Genomic DNA, 21544 nt, shown 5'->3' with positions numbered 1-21544 from the left:
TTGTTTTTTGGTTTTTGAAAGACAGATCTTATTTTTTCTTTTCTGGATGTTTGTACTTTAGTCCCCTTCCCCCTTTCCCCTATCACCCCATCCTATTCCTCTCTGGCAACCATCAGTTTGTTCATTTGTTTTCTTTTTAGATTCCACATATAAGTGAAATCATATGGTATTTGTCTTTCTCTAACTTATTTCACTTAACAATACCCCCTAGGTCCATCCATGTTGTCACAAGTGGCAAGATTTCATTCTTTTTTATGCTGAGTAATATTCCATTGTATATGTACCATTTCTTTATCCATTCATCTAATGAAAGACACACCCAAGTAGCCTCCATATCTTGGCTATTGTAAATACTGCAATGAACATACAGATACATATTTTTTTCTCATTAGTTTTAGATTTCTTCAGATAAATACCCAGAAGTAAAACTGCTGGGTCATAAGGTAGTTCTATCTTAAATTTTTTATGAAACTCCATAACATTGTCCATAGTGGCTACACCATTTTACATTCCCACCAATAGTATACGTGTTCCCTTTTCTCCACATCCTCACCAACACTTGTTTTTTGTCTTTCTGACAATAGCCATTCTGACAGGTATGAGGTGATACCTCACTGTGGCTTTTATTTGCATTTCCCTGATGATTACTGATGTTGAGCATCTTTTCATGTGTCTGTTCACTATCTGTATGTCTTCTTTGAAGAAATGTCTATTCATGTCTTCTGCTCATTTTTAAATTGGACTGATTTATTTGATATTGATTTGTATGAGTTCTATGTATACTAGGGGTGCCAAAAAAAATGTACACATTTTAAGAGATGTTATCCATGCATTACTTTTCGAAGTTGAATTCAATTACGGTAGCAATGTGTAGTACGACGTTCGTTCAAAAGATGGCGTTAATCAAATGAATGCTAGTGTCATTCATTGTATTACAATTTTAATAGTTTCTTCCTTTCTTAAAATGTGCACACATTTTTTTGGCATCCTCTGTATTTTGGGTATTAACACCTTACTGGATATATCATTTGTGAAAATCTTCTCCCATTCAGATTATCTTTTAGTTTTATTGATTTTTTCCCACTGTGCGTAAGCTTTTTAGTTTAATGTGGTCCCATTTGTTTAGTTTTGCTTTTGTTTACCTTGCTCGAGGAAACTTATCCAGAAAGATGTTACAAAGACCGATGTCATGGAGTTTACTACCTACATTTTCTTCTAGGAGTTTTACACTTTCAGGTCTTACATTTAAGTCTTTAAGCCATTTCAGTTTATTTTTTAATGTGGTGTAAGAGACTGGTCCACTTTCACTTTTTGTATGTATCTGTTCAGTTTTCCCCACACCACTTACTAAAGAGACTGTCATTTCTCCGTTTTATATTCTTGCTTCCTGGGTAATAGATTAATTGACCATATAAGCAAAGGTTTATTTCTGGGCTCTCTATTAGGTTCCATTGATCTGTTTTTGTGCCAGTACTACGGCGTTTTAATTATTATAGCTTTGTAACATAGTTTGAAGTCAGGGAACATCTGATATGAGTATTACTACCCCCGCTTTTTTTTCATTTCTTTTTGCATGAAATATCTTTTTCCATCCCTTCACTTTCCATCTGTGTGTGTTTCAACCTGAAACAAGACTCTGGTAGGCTACAGGCAGATGAGTCCTGTTTTTCTTGCTCCATCCAGTCACCCTACCCTGTCTTTTGATAGGAGCATTTAGTCCATTTACATTTAATTATTGATATGTACATGTTGCCATTTTGTTCATTGTTTTTTGGTTGTTTTTGTAGTTCTGTTTCTTTCTTCTTTCCTTTTGGTTTGCTTTTTCTCCATTAATGTTTTGTTTGGCTTCCTTTCTTGTGTGTGTGTGTGTTTTGTAGGTTTTTGTTTTTTAGTTACCATGAGGTTCATATATAGCCATCTATTTCTACAGCAATCTATTTTAAGCTGATAGACATTTAAATTCAAACACATTCTAAAAGCACTATATTTTTACTTCCCCATCCACACTGTCTTTGATGTCATATTTTAGACCTTTTTGTTTTGTGTATCCCCTACTTGTTGTACCTACAGTTAGTTTAACTTTAATACTAGCTGTTTATATGGCCTTTTCATTGTGTTCATTCAATATTTGCCTTTACCTGTGAGGTTTTTTTTCTTTCATGTATTTTCTTATTTCTGGTTATGGCCTTTTCTGCTTAAAGAAGACCCTTTAACGGTTCTTGTAAAGCCAGTTTAATGGTGATGAACTCCTTTAGTTTTTACTTGTCTGGGAAACTCTCCTTCAATTGTGAATGGTAATCTTACCAGGTAGAGTACAAGGTATGACAATTTTGCAAACTTGCTGCACGGATGTTGCTAACCTTTTTTGATATTGAAGGGATTATTCACTATGAATGTGGACCAACTGGACAAACAGTTAACCAAGTTTACTATTTGGAAGTGCTAAAAAAGCTGTGTGAAAAAGTTAGACAACCTGAACTTTTCACCAACAATTCATGGCTCTTGCGACAATCACGATAATGCACCAGCTTCCACGGCACTGTCCGTGAGCGAGTTTTTAGCCAGTAAACAAATAACTGTATCGGAACACCCTCCCTACTCACCTAATCTGGCCACCAATGACTTCTTTCTTTACCCGAAGATAAAAGAAATATTGAAAGGAAGACATTTGGATGACATTCAGGACATCAAGGGTAATACGACAACAGCTCTGATGGCCATTCCAGCAAAAGAGTTCCAAAATTGCTTTGAAGGGTGGACTAGGCGCTGGCATTGGTGCATAGCTTCCCAAGGGGAGTTCTTTGAAGGCGACCATAGTGATATTCAGCAATGAGGCATGTAGCACTTTTTCTAGAATGAGTTTGCAAACTGACCTCATATTCTAGGTTATAAGTTTGTTCCTTTCAGCACTTGAACTATTTCTTGCCACTCTCTTCTGGCCCGTAATGTATCTGCTGAGAAATCTGCCTTATTAGCCTTGCTGACTGGGGAAGGGTGGGGGGGAGGAACCTTTCTGTGCTTCCTGGACCTGGATGTCTGTTTCCTTCCCGCAATTAGAAAAGTTTTCTGCCATTATTTCTTCAAATGTACTTTCTCTCCTCCTGAGATTTCTATAATGATAATGTTAGTGCACTTGATATTGTCCCAGAGATTTCTTAACTATCCTCATTTTTTTTTTATTTTTTGTTGCTGTTGTTCTGATTAGATGATTTACACTATTATATCTTCCAGGAGGCTAATCCATTCGTCTGTATTATCCAATCTGCTGTTGATTACTTCTAGTGTACTTTTCATTTTAGTTATTGTATTCTTCAGCTCTCACTGGTTCATTATTATATTTTCTAACTCTTTGCTGAAATTCTAAGTTCCTCTATTCTATGCTCAAATTTGGTGAGCATACTTATGACTTTATTTGAATTCTTTATCAGGAAAATTACTTATCTCCATTTCATTAGGGTTTTTTTCCTAAAGTTTTCTTGTCTCTTCATTTGGAGTATATTTCTGTCTTCTCATTTCATTTGGCTTTCTGTGTTTGTTCCTATGAATTAGATGAAATCTCTAACTCTCCCAATCTTGAAGTAGTCTTGTATAGAAGCGGCCTCTGTATAGACTGTGTGCCAGGTGGTTTCGGCAGGCCAGCTGGAGTCAGGGAAGGCACCTTTAACACCTGAGGTGCCACCTGGCCAGAAAAAGCAGGTTCAGGGCAGGGCAGTCTTGTGTGCACGCATGTGTGGTAGCTCCCAGTTGTTCTGGCTCTCTGTGGCCAGAATGGAGTCTGGGCGGGGCAGACCAGGGTCCCCACACTTCAGCACCCTGCTGAATCCACATGGGGCAGCCTGGTGCACATGCACTGCAGTGTCCTATTTAATCCACTGAATCAAGGGGGGGCGGGGCACACACTCTACCTTGCCCTGTTGTTCCTGGTGGAGCTACCTCCAAGAAGGGTGTCCCGGAATGCATTACTGCTGCCTTGCAGGTTGGCCAGAGCACCTGGACAGAGCTCCCGCTTGCACAATCCAGGTGGAGGGAGAATGTAAACAATTGTGCTCACCACCGGCTTCTCTGCTCCTGAAGAGTTCCCTCAGACCCCAGAGAGTTCTTAAAGTTCCCCGATCTTCTCTCTGAGATCTCTTGGATCTCTTGATCTCGATTCTCTCTCTCTTTCTCTCTCTTATTTATTATGCAGAAGCTGTTCAACTGGCCCTCAGTTATCTCTTAGGAGGAACTGCTCTTTATAATACGTATATAGTCCATGAGTTCATGGGAGAGGGGGAGTTCAGCATCCTCCTAAGCAGCCATCTTGGACCTACCTTCTATTGCTCATACACTGATTTAACAAACCAAGCCTGTCTCAAAAGATACAGTTTAAGAATACATTAAAGGTAGAAAGTAGACTAAAAATTAAGTGTAAAAATTCAAAGTAGTCATTAAATCACCAACACAGTCCTCTTCCCTTAATCCTGAGCAGTTTTGTCACTCACAGATATGAAGCAATTTTATCTCACCAATAAGGAGTCACAATCTAGGTGCTACTGAGAGTTGCCTATAGCAGAAAAGAGGAGCCTCAGCTTCACCACTCAAGTTAAAGCAAGCCATAAAGAATCCACATACATAACTCAGCTATTTAATCAAATAATTGCTACATGACTAAATATTAATTGTAAAATGCCTCATTAGCATGAACTGCTTGTCCTCTCAAGACCCTATATCCCAATTACTTCCCTTTTCTGAGATACGAAATGATTCCCCATCTTTGAGCCACTGTCAGTATTTTTCCTCCACCTCCCATGTTCACCTGTCTTGCATGTCCCAAATCTACTATTCTGTGTATTAGAAAATCCTAGACAGATAACATATTCAATCAAAATACCAGCATTTTTGAAAGTGCCTCTTTCTGTAAGTAACAAACTACTGTTCAGTTTCATTGATTACTACTGAAGCATTACTCTTAATTTGAGCCACAACTCACACATCCAGCAAGTTTATCCTGAAAATGCAAAGTTGCTTCTCAAAGGTGATAAACTTCCACAAATAATGTAACCATTTCTTGCAAAACATTTTAAGCTACAAATTAACCTTAGCATATCAACCTCACCAATATATATGTATTAAAGTCAAGCCCATCCCAGAAAAAGAAACACAATCTTAAAACACACACACACACACACACACACACACAAATCTCTCTGGGAAGAACTCAATGATCCCCACAGAGCAAGTGCTACAACATCAAATTCATTTGTAGTAAAAAAAAAATAAAAAGACAAAAATGTTCTGACGTCCAAGTTGCCTATCAAATTATTTTATGATCCAAAACTGTTTAGAATTTCCCCAAAAATAGGACTCCTATTTGGTTTATAAATGCTCAATATATTCATAAACAAAAAAAGTAAATCTGACACCCGCTCTACTTTTTCCTTAAGCGCAACATTCAATAAAATAGATTACACTTGAACACTTATTATAATTGCAAACTCTACTCACAAACAACTAAAAAGCGGCAAATAAATAACAAATAACTGTAAAAACTAACAGCCCTAAGGTTTCTGAACTCAAGAGCTAACAGCCCTAAGGTTTCTGAACTCAAGAGCTAAGTCTCACACAGATGTTCGCTGCACTTGACACGCTCTGAAGATTTCATGCTAAGAGTTTGCTAGATATACACTTGTATAAGATATGATCCTTACTGACACCCAGCAAACTTATTCCAGCTTTGAAGAAAACTATGTGAAATTCCTATTCGATTAAACCTAAACACTATAAAAAAAGCTGCTGTCCGTGCACTCCTAATCCTTCGAAAGCATTTCTTGCCTGAAAAACCTTTCTTCCATACGCTTTAGACAAACTTTTTCCGTTCTTACAACCTACTCCAGGAAGCCTTAAGCCCGCCTCTCACCTCCCGCCCCCTACCCACACACACCCACTAGGGAACCTCAACACTCGGCAGATACCACTCCACACGGGCACGCAAAACACATGTGCCTGCAAACCCAGCCCCTTTCCACACCCCCCGGAAACGACACCCCCTTTCTCACACACCGCACGCCACAACCCATCCCCCTTCCTCCCCGCCCCCCACTCACATCACCCCAGTCCACCCACCCACGTTCCCGGGAACCCAGCCTCCCCTCATTCCCGGCTCGCCCGAGGCTGTGGGGAGGGGAAGCAGGAAGAAGGAAGGAGGAATCTGGCCAGGCCTAGGCCTCTCAGCCCGCCTAGGGAGGCGAGGGGGGGAACCCGCGAGCAAGGCTCGGCTGCAGGCCCTCATCCGGCCCCCCTTCGGCCCCAGGCCATCCGTCCGCCGCCGCCCCATGGCCGAGGCCGCCCTCTCAGTCCGGACCACACTCACTTGCCAGCCGCGGTCCATCGAGTATCCCGCTGCTACCTGCTCCGCCGGCTGCGGCTCCGGCCCCTGGACCCCCCAGGTCCGGCTTCTTGGGCCCCGGGGGCGGCCCGGCTCCCCCGCCCGGGACCGCTCCGGGGGGAAAGCCGGCCACAGGCGCGCCCGCCAGGGCCAGGGGGACGCTGTTGCTATGGAGGCCGAGGCCCGGGGCAGCTCCGGAGGCCGGGTCCTCATGCAGGAACTGACACTCCTCCCCGTAGAAGCAAGTCTTATCCTTAGCGTAGTAGCGGCAGTACTTCAGCTTTACTCCCGCCGCGGCCCCGCCGGGGACACCCCCGACCCCCGGCGGGGCCACCACCGCCACTGCCGCCGCCAGCGAGGAGGAGGAAGAGGAGGCGGCGGCCGAGGGGGGCGGGAGGCCGCCGCCACTGTTCATGGCAACGCCGCAGCCTCGTCTTCCGCTGCCGCCCGAGAAGCCGCCGCCACCATAGACCGGGGAGGGAAGGAGGACGCTGCCGGTGCCTGATAAAAGCCTGGGCGGGTGGGTCTGTCCCGCTGCGGGAGCCGGAGCCGCCCGGGGAGAGGGGGGAGGGGAGGGAGGAGGGGGTAGGAAGGAGGGGAGGGGAGGGGGAGAGTTGGGATTCTCTCTCACTCACTCTCGTTCTCTTTTCTTAAAGGGGCCGCGCGGGACGACGGGGTGGGTGCCCGGGCCCAGACGGGGACTCCGAGGGCGCGGGCTAGGGGAGGGGAAGCGGCGGCCGCGAACGGGTGGGGAAGGCGGAGGGGCTGGTTTATTTTTAAATTCTGCCTCCACTCGCTCTCTCGCGCTCTGGTTCCTCCGAGTTGTTTATTCCATTTTCCTCTTCCTGAGACGGCCGTCGCCGCTGCGCACGCGCGCCGAGGCGCGGGGGCTTGTGGGTAGCGGGAACGCGAGGGGTTGCCTTGCCTGGCGTCGGGCCCCCGGGGCATCCGCGAGCCGGGAGCGGTAGGATCCGAGGTCCGTGGCAGCGTTCCCAGAGGCTGATTCGCGGGGCGAAGTTCTCACGAGACGAATACTTTTCTTTTTTTGTATATCCTCTTATAAAGCCAGGTGTCAGTTTTTGATAGAAAGGACAAAATTAACAATTCAAACGGTCAATTTGACCGCACCCGGGAACGAAGCCCAAGCGCTTGCTCTGTTTGAAGAATAGTTTCATCCTGCTTGCCACACTTCCTCTCCGTCTTTTTTTCACTATCCAGCGTTTTCCTTCCTTTTGAAGATGAGAACAACAGAACTGATCACCTTGACTTCTGTACGTTTTATCAAAAAAATTGAACGAAAAAAGGTTAATATACACAAACCCCTTGCTCAGTGCAGCGCCTTTTTTCTCTGTTACTGAAAGCCTTCAGTAAAATATTATGGAAAATAAGATGCCACCTGCTGACAGCACTGCCTAGGCAGCACGGGAAGGTTTCATTTATGCATGTACTAGGTTACTTTTCTCCAATCAGCCTGGTCTTAATTTGAAATTCATTTCTAAAAGATAATTTTTTCCAAAGCGATCTCGGATGTTTTGCTCTGCTATATTAAAAAAACAAACTTTTCAGGAATTTTAAAGAATTTCTATGAAGGGAAAATAATTTTAACATTTTAGTTTTTATTCTCTAAAAGATTTTCTCTAAAGGCTGTATTGCAGTTATTAAGGGGGGGATGTTTGTTGGCAGTGTTTTCAAACAGCTCACAGAAGAACAGACATAAGCAAGTGTGCCATACTGCAAAAAAGGAGAAAACTGGATTTCATAGACCACAGACTGGTAAGCCTGGTGATGTTCCTTAGTTAAATTAGAAAATAATAACATTGTAGTATGTCTTTGTCTAAAAACATTTTCCCATATTTATTTATTCAAATATTTAATGCCCATCACGTGTACCAGGAACTGTACTAGGAGCTAGGGATGCAAAAGTATACAAGGTGCCGTCTTGTCTGAGTTCAAATGGCTTGTTTATCCTCAGGTTGGGGAAGCAGAAAATACACTGGTGATTATGAACCAGTGTCGTAAGTGCTAACCTATCACATTGGTTGTTAGAAGATCTTACAAATGTTATAATTGGTGGATAAAATTGGCATCTTAATAGCAGGAGTTGAGAACATCCGCTTTCAATTCAGACAGATCTGAATTTGTAACCCAGTACCTGTACTTGATAGCTGTGTTACTCTGGGTAAGTGACTTCACTTCTCTGTGCCTTACCTGTGAAACAGATAAGAATAGCACCTACTTCATAAAGTATAAACTAATAAAATATATAAAGTGTCCCATGCTTAGTAATTGAATAGGTTGTAGCTATTGACATTACTAGTATCACTGCTAGTAGTAGTCAGCATGTAAGAGTGTAGGAAAGAGCATTCTGAAAAAAAAACAAACAGCTGGTACAAAAGGCCCTGAGGTGAAAGAGAGATTAGATTGTTAGAACAGTGATAGTGCAGAATTGAGCAGGGACCATATCACAAAACTCCTTATAAGGCATGTTAAAGGGTTTTAGACCTTTTCTTGAGAGAGTAGAAAGTTATTACAGGGTTTTAAAAAGTCAAGAAATGACCTGGTTATAAAAAGTCAAGAAAATGAAGATGGGTTATCACCATTTTGTAGATGAACAAACTGAGTAAAGCCTGGAGTTACACAAAATTATGAGCTTGTAAATTGCAAAGCCAGGCAGGACTTAAACTCATGACTTCCAGTTACAAAACATGTGCTCTTTCCATTACACATTTTGCCATTTCTAAATGAACATACATGTCTATTGATGTCTTGGAAAGTGGTATGTATGGTGAGACAACAGAGATTCATTAAGTTCGTGCCAAATTAAGCATATCATTCAAACCTTTATTGAGAATCTACTATGTACCAAACAAGTTCTGTGCTAGACTCTGATTACAAAAATGTGTAACATACAGCATGTGTCCTCAAGAGTTACTGAGAACCATGAGGGAAATGCCAGAGATAAATCATCCCTCGTACTACATTTGACAAACTTTTCTATTAAATCCTTGTGAACAAGATGGAGAAAAGTAGGCTAAAATACTAGCGTTAGGTGACTCTTTGATTAGTCATAATCAGAATATTAATAAACCTGGCTTTGGAGCTCCATGAACAATATCCAAAGAGTACTGATAAATTGATACATGTGAACATGGTCTTCGCAGCCGTCCTTTGGACTCTATCCTTAGCCCATTTTTATGGAAAAAAAAAAAGTTATATACTGCCTAGATGAAGAAATATATAGCACATTTAGCAGTTCTGCCCTATGCTGCAAAGCCAGTGGGGATAGATAATTCAATAAATGACAGATTAGGATTTTTAAATCTCCATCACCTGGAAAAATTGACCAATGCTAACAAAAATGAAACCTGAATTAGACTGGGGGAAACAGCAAACTGTCACTTTAATGCATTGCTCAAGCAAGTTTGCAATGTTTTTTCAAAAACTTAAAATGTGCATTGCCTTTGAACTCTTATTATTATACTTGGCAAATAAATCCTAAGAAAATAACTGTAAGTAAGTTTTATGCTCCAGTGTGCTCAATGCAATATTATATATGAAAGCCAAAAAAAAAAGTTGCCCAAAAAACCAAAATTCTAAAAGCAAGGGAATGGTTAAATAGCAGACTGTCCAGTTGGGATATTATGCAGCTATTAAAAATGATACCCATGGGGCCAGCCGAGTGGCTCAGTTGGTTAAGAGCTCGCTCAAGAGTTTGAGCTCTGAGCAACAGCGGTTCGATGCCCGGCCCGAGCTGAGCAGCCGCTGAGCTGCCAACAGGTAGCAGGATGGCTCAGCTAAAAAAAAAATAACCATGAAAATGTACAACAGTGCTTATGATACAGTGTAAATATTTAACGTTATACAAAATTATATATGCTGTATTATTGTAATGATGTAAACAATTTTAAAAAACCTAATAGAAATAAAGATTAGAGTAACTGCCTTAAAACATTAACATTGGTTTTGCTAAGGTGGTAAGATGATAAAATTGTTTTTTTCTATTTTTTTTCCTCTTTTCCAAATTTGTATCATGAATATATATTATTTTTATAGTAGGAAAAAAAGCGTTAAAATTTACTGTAACTCAGTCTTAACCTTTTAATTCTGAGGAATGAGTGCATGGATGTTTGTGAAATTGTTCTCTGTATTTTTGGTTTTGTTTTCAAATAAATTAATTTTATGAAGACAAGCTGGACAGTTGGCCATTTCCTCTAATTTTCTTTAGTATGGTATTTTCTCAAGGTGTATTTCATGGAACACTTGTTCAATATTAATTGGTATTACACAAAGAAAAAGATTCTATTGTTGAAAGAGTTTGGGAAACACTGAATTAAACAGTTTTATTTACTTCACATCTTTTTCAGAGGCTTTCATATGTTGATATGTAATTCCCCAAAAGCAGTATATAATATGCAGAATTTACAAACATTTTTTACCACAGAACACTTTTTCCTCTAGTTACCTTGTGGAGTTAGTATTATTTGAACACGCTTTGAGAAACACTGTCCTAGTCACATGCCTTCTGATTTCCCTATATCACCCATTTTTAAAATTTGTCCACATTCTTTACTGCCCCCATCCCAACCCTCCTACCTTGCTTTCTGCCTCATACATCCATAAAAATAAAGCACTGCCCTAACTTATTAGAAGAGGAGTCCCTTCTCTCTAGGACTAACCTGTCTCATGCTCTGAACTTCCCCTAACATTCCTCAGGAATCTAGTCATGGTCCATCCAGGATCTTCTCTTTTCTGACTCTCCTTTTAATATATGAGTATGTAAAGTCTCACATTTAAATAATTTTTAAGGCATCTGTTTCTCTCTAGTGTGAACCTTTTGTGGTCAAAACCAAAAATGTGTTTGTGTTTTAAAGTCCCAGGAAAAAACAGTTGGGAAGAGGGCTCACTGATACAGCTACTTTGGAGGGCAATTCGGTGATAGCTATAAATTTTTTTTATTTTTTTTAGATTTAACAGTTTATTATGACTTGTAAGTGTCATTTTAAAAACATCAGTCTATTAAACCATGTAGAAATAAGTATGCAAAAAGTCAGCAGAACAAAACACAACATACTTTAAACATGTTTAGATATAGAGATTATCTGAAATTCCGGATTTTCCAGTCACTTCATTATCATGCAATGGCAGCTAAGTAACCCTTAACTTCAGTTGGAGTTAGCCTCCTAAATCCAGCTTCATTGCAGATTCCAACTTCGGTGTTATCTTCTGTCATTTGCCCTTCGAAGCTCCTTCAGAGTTAATATGGCTGTATGAATGGTATCTTCAAGTTCTAGATCTTCGTTGTATCTTTTCTCAAGGAAAGTTTTCCCAGTCACATAGTTCTCTCCCATTGCTGTGGCTTCCCAGGCAAAGTAAGCTCCAAATGGATCTGACTGAAATAAATATGGGCATTTCTTCATTCCAACCACAAATTAGTAAAGAAACTCCAAATGGACAAACACCACCTGACCGGGTATATTCTTGCATCACAGAAGCTACTCTCTCTACCAGCTGACCTGTGTGAATGGGTTCTTGGTAAACAAGATAGTATTGTTGAGCCAGTTTTCGACAAGCAGTCTGTGCACAAGCAGTCTGTACTCTGGGCCCATGCCACTACACACCAAGCCTATGTGGTTGGTAATTGGTTCCACTTTGTGTACACTTCACTCATCATACAGAATGGATTCCTGTTTCTTCCCAGTTGCTAATACCACACCATTTGAAGCTTTAATTCCCACTGAAGGGGTTCCTCCAGCTACAGCAGCCAAAGCACGTTTAATCTGGACGAGTGTACCAGACGGACTGTGCTTCCTGGGATCATCTCCACAATCATCCCAGTAGGATTCTCCACCTAAAATGTTTAAATATTCATACCCTACCACCCAACAGTGCCACTCTTGGTATCCACCCTAGAAAGACATGTTTGTGCTCAAGGAGGCAGGCATAACAGTGTTCATTTGAGGTGTTGTTGATAATAGTCAAATTGGAAATAACATAAATGTTCATCTAATGTTCTATAAGACCTATTATTGAATGAAAAAGGCATGAGGCAGATAAAAATTATCTAAAGGTCTTACTTTTCACACATTTCGTATCTCCTGAAACCACATTTTGTAGACAACTGCCTACTCCTACAGTAGGGCTGTCTCTTTAGGAAGGGTTCCTTCTTGAGTGTCCTTAACTGAAAATAAATCTTCAGTCAACTCAAAATCATTCTCATGCTAATAAAGATTTCATCCAAAACTGCAAGTAATCCATCAATTATATTTGCTTTGGGATATAGTGTGAAAATTCATTTTTGTCTGGGTGGCCTCCAGCAACATTTCCCTAGCAACAGATTGCCAAAATCTAATGTTAATTCATATTAAGTTCCAATATTTGTGAAACCACATTTTCTGAGTGGTTGGTGATTGTTAGTGATAGTAGCCTGTGTTTAAAAATTCTCATCCAAGGCAGTCTAGAGCGGAAACTACATGTGGATAAGTGAGGGTGGACTATTTTTGAGTCCCAGAAATGAAGTTTAAAACTGCTTTTATATATCGTATATTCATAAAGTTCTGTGTCATTTTATGTGCTAAGTTCAGCTCTATAATTCTTTACGAGGTTATTAGCAACTGCCAAGTGTTAATCTCATTTTGACATATTTTTGGTGCACTAAAAACAAAAGGCTTCCTATTTGTGGTGGTTATAAATGACTGCATGTTGAAAGATTTTTTTTTTAGTGTATTCGTGACCCTCTGTTAGAACACATAGTCTTTCATCCCTGTCATCATACACTTGTATATATTGCACAGATATTTGAGTCTCTGTGGTAGTAAAAGCAATGTACTATCCTACTTTTCAAGCTTTTGAAGGACTTAAAGACTCATATTCCTGTGAGATTGTATGATTTTTTTTTTAACTTTACTGGGAAACTGCATTTTTCCAGGACCCATCAGCTCCAAGTCAAGTCACTATCTTCGATCTAGTTGTGGAGGACACAGCCCACTGGCCCACGTGGGAATTGAACCGGCAACCTTGGTGTTATGAGCCTGCACTCTAACGAGCAGAGCTAACTGGCTGCCCTGAGATAGTATTATTTTAATATTGATTATATTTGGAAGTAACCCTGATAATCAAGTATATAGTTACTTAGCACACAGCTACTACCAGCCCTCAGAAGCAACTTTAACTTGGCAAAGCCCACTGCCACCATTTCTGTTGGTTTAGCACCCCTACTCCAGAAAATCACTTTAATATTTCTACTATGTGTAATGTGCTCATTATAATTTTAAATCTCATAGTTCTATATTCAATATAGTTCAATATTAATAATTTATTTTTACAATTTCAAAGATTATGTATTTGTTTCCATGCAGATTTTCTAGTGTATACTCTGATGAAAAGCTTTAAATCAGGAGACTTGCTGAAAAAAAATATATGTATTATAGCAAGAATCTTAATAAGATATTCCACTAGTAAAATTAAAATGATGCTCCTGTACGCAAGAAACTTTATCTTTTGCACAGTCTGTTAACCCCTTACATTACCTGGTATAAAGCAAGGATCTGGATAGTACAGTTCATTTAGGACTTTTTATGTTTGCCTAAATGCAAACAAGAAAGTTTACAGCTACTCAACCCATGAAGACATCCAGGTGCCCTCTGCACCTATTGGCTGAAGACGAACGTTCAGCCTGCCCGTCAGGACTGGTCTGAGCTCCCGCTGCCCAGGGCACTGAGTGGGCAGGAACAACCACTGAGTGGTCCTAAGCTGTTCTTCAACAGACTCTTAAACAGGAACTGGAAATAAGGATGACGGAAAATAAACACTTTCTTTAAAAAGAAAAATAGACTTTCAGGTTGGATTAAAGGAAAAAGAAGACTATATGTGTGTCAGGGTTCAATCAGGGAAGCACAACCACCATGAGTACTGAAGAATGAGGGGTTTGTTTTAGGTCTTACACAATCTGGGGTATCTATGCAGCGCTGGTGTCGGCATCTGGTGGTGGTGGGTAGGCCTAGCCAGTAGTGTGAAAGGGGTGCTGGCTGTGAACAAGAACAAAGGCAAAGTGTAGCCTAAAAGGACACCCAGAGTTCATGAGGACAGATTGGAACCCACGTCTGTTTCTCAGGAATCCCATGGTTGTCATGCTGTTACACGTGCACTTGGCCCAGAAATAATAAAAGCCGAGAGAAGACGCTGAAGGAGCTTGGGGCCCTGGTGCTTCCCCACACCAGTAAGGGCAGTTTGTGCATCAGAGGCCGTGCCTGGGGCCTTCCACTGCTACCTGCCATGTCACATATAAGTTCCTCCTGGGCTTGAAGAGCCACCCTTGGAAGTAAATTCCACTACATACAAGTTCCAGTTTAGCTGGTTTGACGTAGCACAAAGCCACCACAGTCCTTGACTATGCATGCTTTTTCTTTAAATGTTTTTAACTTAATAAAAATAATATAGCTAAGTCTCTGTTCCAGCTAAAATGATCCCCTAACCTTCACAAACTTAAAACAAGCAGCCCTCCTTCCAAAGGAGGATACAAAGTCTTTTTGTCCATCTTTCGGTGATATTCACTCCTAAATAAATCACACACACACTCCTATTGATACCCTGTAACTTAATATTAGCACATATTATGTTAAATGGCACAAGAATCGGAGGGGGGAGGAAAAAGTTAATATACGCAAATATATTTAAATCAAAAGTAGAAATAGCTATTCCAACACTGTTTCTTCAACATAATCACATGGTCATGACTGTTTATCTTTCTCCAACTACCCATTCCATATTCCCTTGACCTTCAGCAAGCACCATTGGCCATTTATGACTCCTTATCTGTTGAGGTGAACCAAGCCTTCATTCCTGAAGGGTCTGGGCCTTTAACAGTTCTGCCTGTTTGTGGAAGTTGTAGTTTGCCCTTGACTTTAATCGCTAGGCAGGGGAGTACTCCAAAATGCCCCAGGTGATCTCCTCCATTCCAGACATACTCCCTACTGTTTGTGTAGTAGCAACCCAGTTTCCCCTCCATAGTTAGGATTAGTCACCCTAGCTACTAAAATAATTCCCCTCTGTGATTTACAGGTATGAATAGCTAAATATGGTCAGGTGCAGTCTCAACCCTGATTCAATGGGTCAGTTAACATGTGCCCCCAATTACCAGTGGAAATAGGGTAATTAATACCTTTAAGTCTAATCAGAGAACTAATTTCAGATAATCCAGAACAATACAGCTATTCCATCCATAACGTTTTATTCCTCTTCTGCTTATCTATTGCTGAATAATATGCCACGCCACAAGAAAACCACAGCAGACATTGATTTCTCCTCATGAATCCGCAATTGTGGTAGTTTTTGTAAGAAATGGCTCATCTCTGCCCCATGCAGTCAGCTGGGACAGCTTGTCTGGGAGCTGGGGATCCACTTTCAAGATGTCTCACACGGCCTGCAAGTTGATGCTAGCTGTCATAGGAGACCACCCAGGACTGTGAGCCGAGAGTCTCAGCTCTGCTCCGCCTGATCCTTCAGCATGGGCTGCTTGGGCTTCCTCAAAGCATGGTGGCTGGTTCCCAGAGGAAAGTCACACAGCATCACTTCCACTACAGCTTAATCACGGAAGCAGGCATCCACTAAACCTGATTCAAGGGGTAGGGAATTACTCTACATTTTGATGAGGCAGTGGTTTCTAGAAGAGTACGTGGGATAGGAGATATTGTCAAAGCCACCTTTGGAAAATATAATGTACTACAGTAAGCTACCTTAAAATCAGGAATCATAAAATTGCAAATAAAATGATGGGAAAACATGTATAACACAAACACAACAGGAAGTACTTGTAGAGATAAAGGACATTTCATATTGATAAGTCAAAGTCACCAAAAAGATTTAACAGTTCCAAATTTGTGCACATTTAATATACTCAAAATAGGTAATGCAAAATTGTCCAAACTAAAGAGAGAAAACAGACAAATCCACAATCAAAATAGGTAACTTTAAACACATATCTCAATAACTGATAGACTAAGCAGACAAAATCAGTAACAATACAGAAAATGCAAATATGATTAACAAATTTGCCCTGTTAAGCACTGTACCTGCAGTGGTAGTATATACATTCTTTTCAAGCGCATATGGAACACTTATAAAACTCACCATATGCTGAACCATAAAGCAGCTGTCACTGAATTCCAAAAAATTGAAATCATGAGAGGTCTGACAAGTTCATGAACTTGCCCCCGTGCGATTACATTGGCAGCACTGTACAAACAGCTCGGTGAGGTCTCATAACCTTGGTATATCAGTGTCTCACAGCTGTGTTTGTGTCGACATGTGGCAGTGTCTTGCTGAGTGGCGTTCATTATTGTTGTGTGTTTTCGTGTGTCATCACGAGAATGTCTGAGCTTGAATTAGAGCAACAGACAAACATTAAATTTCTTGTTAAACTTGGCAAGAGTGGAAGTGAAATCAGGCACATGTTAGTCCAAGTTTATGGGGATAATGCCATGAAGAAAACGGCAGTGTACAAATAGATTAAACATTTTCTGGAGGAGAGAGAACGTGTCACTGGTGAGGAGAAGTCAGGGTGGCCAGTAACGAGCAGAACTGATGAAAACATTGCACAAATTTGTCAACTTGTGTGTCAAAGTCGTCAGCTGACTGTGAGAAGCATAGCAGACCAAGTAAACAGCAATAGAGAAACAGTTAGAAAAATCTTAACTGAAAATCTTGGCATGAGAAAGGCGTGTGCCAAAATGATCCCGAACGAGCTCACCGATGAACAAAAGCAAAGGAGAGTCAAAGTTTGCCAAGACTTTTTGGAGAGGCCAGGCAATGTTTTGGGCCATGTTATCACTGGTGATGAAATATGGGTGTACCAATACGACCCTGAAACAAAGCGTCAAAGTGCACAATGGAAGTCAGCCATTTCTTTATGACCACAAAAGTTCTATCAGTCCAAATCAAGAGTCAAAACGATGTTGCTAACCTTTTTTTATATCAAAGGGAATATTCATTATGAATTTGTACCAAATGGACAAACAGTTAGCCAAGTTTACTATTTGGAAGTGCTAAAAAGGCTGTGTGAAAAAGTTAGACGAAAACGACCTGAACTTTTCGCCAACAATTCATGGCTCTTGCATCACGACAATGCACCAGCTCACACAGCACGGTCGGTGAGGGAGTTTTTAGCCAGTAAACAAATAACTGTGCTGGAACATCCTCCCTACTCACCTGATCTGGCCCCCAGTGACTTCTCTCTTTACCTGAAGATAAAGGAAATATTAAAAAGAAGACATGTGGATGACATTCAGGATATCAAGGGTAGTATGATGACAGCTCTGATGGCCATTCCAGCAAAACAGTTCCAAAATTGCTTTAAAGGGTGAACTAGGCGCTGGCGTCGGTGCATAGCTTCCCAAAGGGAGTACTTCGAAGGTGACCATAGTGATATTCAGCAATGTGGTATGTAGCACATTTTCTAGGATGAGTTTGCAAACTTACTTATCAGACTTCGTATACAGTCTCTAATCACAGATGAAATAAACTAGAAAAACAATGACAACATCTGTAAACTTGTGACTCCCAAATGTATAGCTTCAGCCTGACCTCTTGACATGTATGTCAGAACACTTACATGACATTATCACTTAAATTTTCACAGGTATTTCAACTGTACCATGTCTATAACTGCATTCGCACTAGTTCCCCAAATTTCTTTCTCTTCCAGCCTTTCCCGTCTTAGTAAAGGGCATCTTCAAACACCCAGTTTTTAGGGCAGAAACCCGAGAGTCATCTTGAGCACCCCTTCTCCCTAACTCTCTTCACTCTACCTTTAAAATACATCCACTCTTTTCTCTTCCTCATTGCTGTCATGGCCTGTGTTCAGATCATCATCACTTCTCTCCTAGAGGTTTCTGTTAGCCTCCTACTTTATCTTATGGAATCCATTCTCCAAACAGCAGCCAATCAACATTTTAAAAATATAAATTGTGAAAGGGTACAACTTCCAGTTATAAGACGAATAAGTTCTTGGGATCTAATGTTCAATGTGGTAACTATAGTTAAAAATACTGTATTATTGGGTTGTCAGAAAAGTCATGATGCATGTTTGCGATAGATGGCACTAGTTCATTTTTGGAAGTACTAGAGTCATTTGTATCTATGCTATTGCTATGTCATTTGACAGCTGACAGTTCTAGCTTCATTCTAAAAAAAACTGAGCGATTTGGTTGAATTTTGGAGATTTTACAAGTTGAAGATGGAAGACCAAACTGTGCGTTTTTGCCATATATTACTGTTTTACTTCTATAAAGGGAAGAACGCGCATCAAGCTTGTGAAAAGTTGCATAAAATTTATGGTGACAATGCTCTACAAGGACGTCAGTGCCAACAATGGGTCACAAAATTCCGTGCTGGTGATTTTGACCTCAATGATGCTCCTTGGTCATGGAGGCCCACTGAGGTTGATGACGACAAAATAAAGGCATTGATCAAGTCAAACCCACGTTACACGACACAAGAGATTGCAGAAACATTGAACATCCATCATTCAAGCGTTCACGGCCAGTTCACGGCCACATGAAGAAGCTGGGATACATAAGCAAGCTCCATATTTGGGTTCCGCATGAACTCAAAGAAGTTCATTTGACGGCGCATATAAACATCTGCAATATGCCCATTAAACGTGAGGAAAACGATCCTTTTTTGAAGTGACTGAAAACTGGTGATGAGAAGTGGATTGTTTATAACAATGTGGTGCACAAACAGTCTTGGTCCCAACGTGATGATTCACCTCAAATGACATCGAAAGCAGATATTTGTTAGAGGAAGGTTATGCTCTCAGTGTGGTGGGATTTTAAAGGTGTCCTGTTTTTTGAGCTCCTACCAAGGAACCAAACAATCAATTCGAATGTGTACTGTCGGCAATTGGACAGTTTGAATGAATCCACCATCCAGAAACGTCCAGAGCTTGTTAATTGTAAAGGAGTTGCATTCCATTGCGACAAAGCGAGACCACACACAAGTTTGATCACCCGTCAAAAATTATTGGAGCTTGGATGGGATGTGTTGCCACACCCACCATACTCACCTGACCTTGCACCGTCAGACTTCCACTTGTTTCACTGTCTTCAAAACTCCTTGCGTGGTATAACATTCAATTCAGGTGAGGCTGTAAATCAGCACCTTGTTTAATTTTTCGCAAATAAAGACAGGTCCTTCGATGAATAAAGAATTAGGAAGCTCACTGAAAGATGGCAAAAGGTTATCGAACAAAACGGGCAATATATCATTGATTGATCTTTGTTCTTTATATAAGTAAATGACCTTGAAAAACATAGACAAAATACGTCATGACTTTTCCGACAACCCAATATATGCTTGAAAATTGCTAAGAAAGTACATCTTAAATGTTCTTACCACACATGCGCAAAAACTCTAATTACCTGAGGTGATGGAAGTGTTAACTACCCTAATTGTGGTCATCGGTTCATAATACGCGTATATACATGTATCAAATCATCACATCGTATGCCTTAAACTTACACAATGTTATATGTCAATTATATCTCAATACAGCTGGGGAAAAAATAAATAAAAAGTAAAAATTGTAACTGAAGGATCAAATCACACCCCAATGCACCCCCATGAAAACATTTCTTAGGGCTGGCCGAGTGGCTCAGTTGTTTAAGAGCTCGCTCAAGAGTGCAAGCTCTGAGCAACAGCGGTTCGATGCCTGCCCGAGCTGAGCTGCCGCTGAGATGCCAACAGGTGGCAGAATGGCTCAGCTAAAAAAAAAAACAAAAAAAAACATTTCCTGTTGAATTCAGTATATGTCTAAACTCCTTGGCATGACCATCAAAGTTTGAATGATATGATATAACTTTTTAGCTCATCTCCTGTCAGTATAGCCCCACTGGCATTATTTGAGTTCCTTGGCATACCAAACTCTTTTCTACTTCAAGATCTTTGTACACACCATTTTCTCTGTCTGGGATGCAGACCTCCACCCCAACACACACATTTTGTCTAACTCACTTGTACTAATTCTTCTATAGGTCTCAGTTTAAATCTCCTCAGAGAGGCCTTCCCTTACCATCCAATTCAGATTAGGTCTTCATTGTATAGTCTCTCATTAGCACCCTACAATTGCCACCTTTTAGCCCACATCATAATTTGTAATGATAAGTTATTTGTTTAATGTTTGTCTGTCCTACTCAGCTATAAACTCCGTGAGGGCAAGGACTGTTTCTATTTAGCTCAGTGCTTGGTGCACAAAAAGCTTTCAGTAAATATCTGTTAAATGAATGAGTAAACAATATAATAGCTAATTAAAATTAGAGCAAGCCTACTAAAATTATGGTACAGGGTTAGAAGAAAATAATCTCTGCTCCTATTATCTTTTGGTATGATTTTCATGTCACTACTGTTTGTGAGGTGTCTCAATGCCAAATATTTTGCCTTTTTCTCAGCCAAATAGTAATGACTATCAGGGCCAGCCGGTTGGCTCAGTTGGTTAGAGTGCATGCTCTTAACAACAAGGTTGCCAGTTCAACTCCCACAAGGGATGGTGGGCTGTGCGTTCCTGCCCCAACTAGCGGCGACTGGACTTGGAGCTGAGCTTGTGCCCTCTACAACTAAGATTGAAGGAGAACAACTTGACTTGGAGCTGATGGGTCCTGGAAAAAAACACAATGTTCCCTTCCCCAATTTCCCAACGCTGTTCTCTTCCCCAATTCCCCAATAAAATCTAAATAAAAAAATAATGACTATTTGTTGAATTCAGACTTTTTAGAGTTGGAAACATGATTAGAGCTGGAAGTAGGCTTTTGGGTGAAGGAACAGAGAAGCTGTGGCCTGCCATGGTTCTACAGTTTGTGAATGGACATCAGATCTAATAATGGCCATATTGTGAATTTTTTTCACTAGGAGGTAAAATGAGCTGCCGGAGAGGGGAGAGAGCATAGAACTGTAAATGCTAAGTAAGTTAATGAAAATATTTTAGGATACAATTTTTACCCCTATAATATTTCAAATTATTGTCAAGTCTATTTAGTAAATATTGACTTTCCAAAGAAAGAACTTTCAGATATTATTCTATAATTGAGCATTTTAATATTCTTAAACTACATATAGGAATATACATATCAACTTTATTCATACAATATATTTTAGAAGATCTTTATGTTCAAAATTACTGTCTGGATTGGA

General features: G+C 40.5%; 1 protein-coding gene and 1 pseudogene across 5 annotated transcripts in view; both read right to left on the bottom strand.

Annotated features, from left to right (window-relative positions):
• PAN3 (poly(A) specific ribonuclease subunit PAN3) overlaps positions 1–10069 on the bottom strand; it is a 143917-nt gene extending 133848 nt beyond the window's left edge. For all 5 annotated transcript variants that reach the window (XR_002126592.1, XM_019666052.1, XM_019666053.1 and 2 more), the window contains exon 1: positions 6350–10069. Coding sequence is in view for 4 of the 5 variants with exons in the window: in XM_019666052.1 (XP_019521597.1) it covers positions 6350–6779 (430 nt within the window). In the remaining variant the exon portion in view is untranslated. The remainder of the gene's footprint in view (positions 1–6349) is intronic.
• A 1426-nt stretch (positions 10070–11495) lies between these two features.
• On the bottom strand, positions 11496–19819 carry LOC109395212 (proteasome subunit alpha type-2 pseudogene; annotated as a pseudogene).
• Between the last annotated feature and the right edge of the window lie 1725 nt (positions 19820–21544).

This window comes from Hipposideros armiger, unplaced genomic scaffold, assembly GCF_001890085.2.
Source record: "Hipposideros armiger isolate ML-2016 unplaced genomic scaffold, ASM189008v1 scaffold_459, whole genome shotgun sequence".
NCBI classification, from domain to species: Eukaryota; Metazoa; Chordata; class Mammalia; order Chiroptera; family Hipposideridae; genus Hipposideros; species Hipposideros armiger.
Note: the sequence above shows the minus strand (reverse complement) of the source record. Positions and strands in the feature narration are given on the sequence as shown.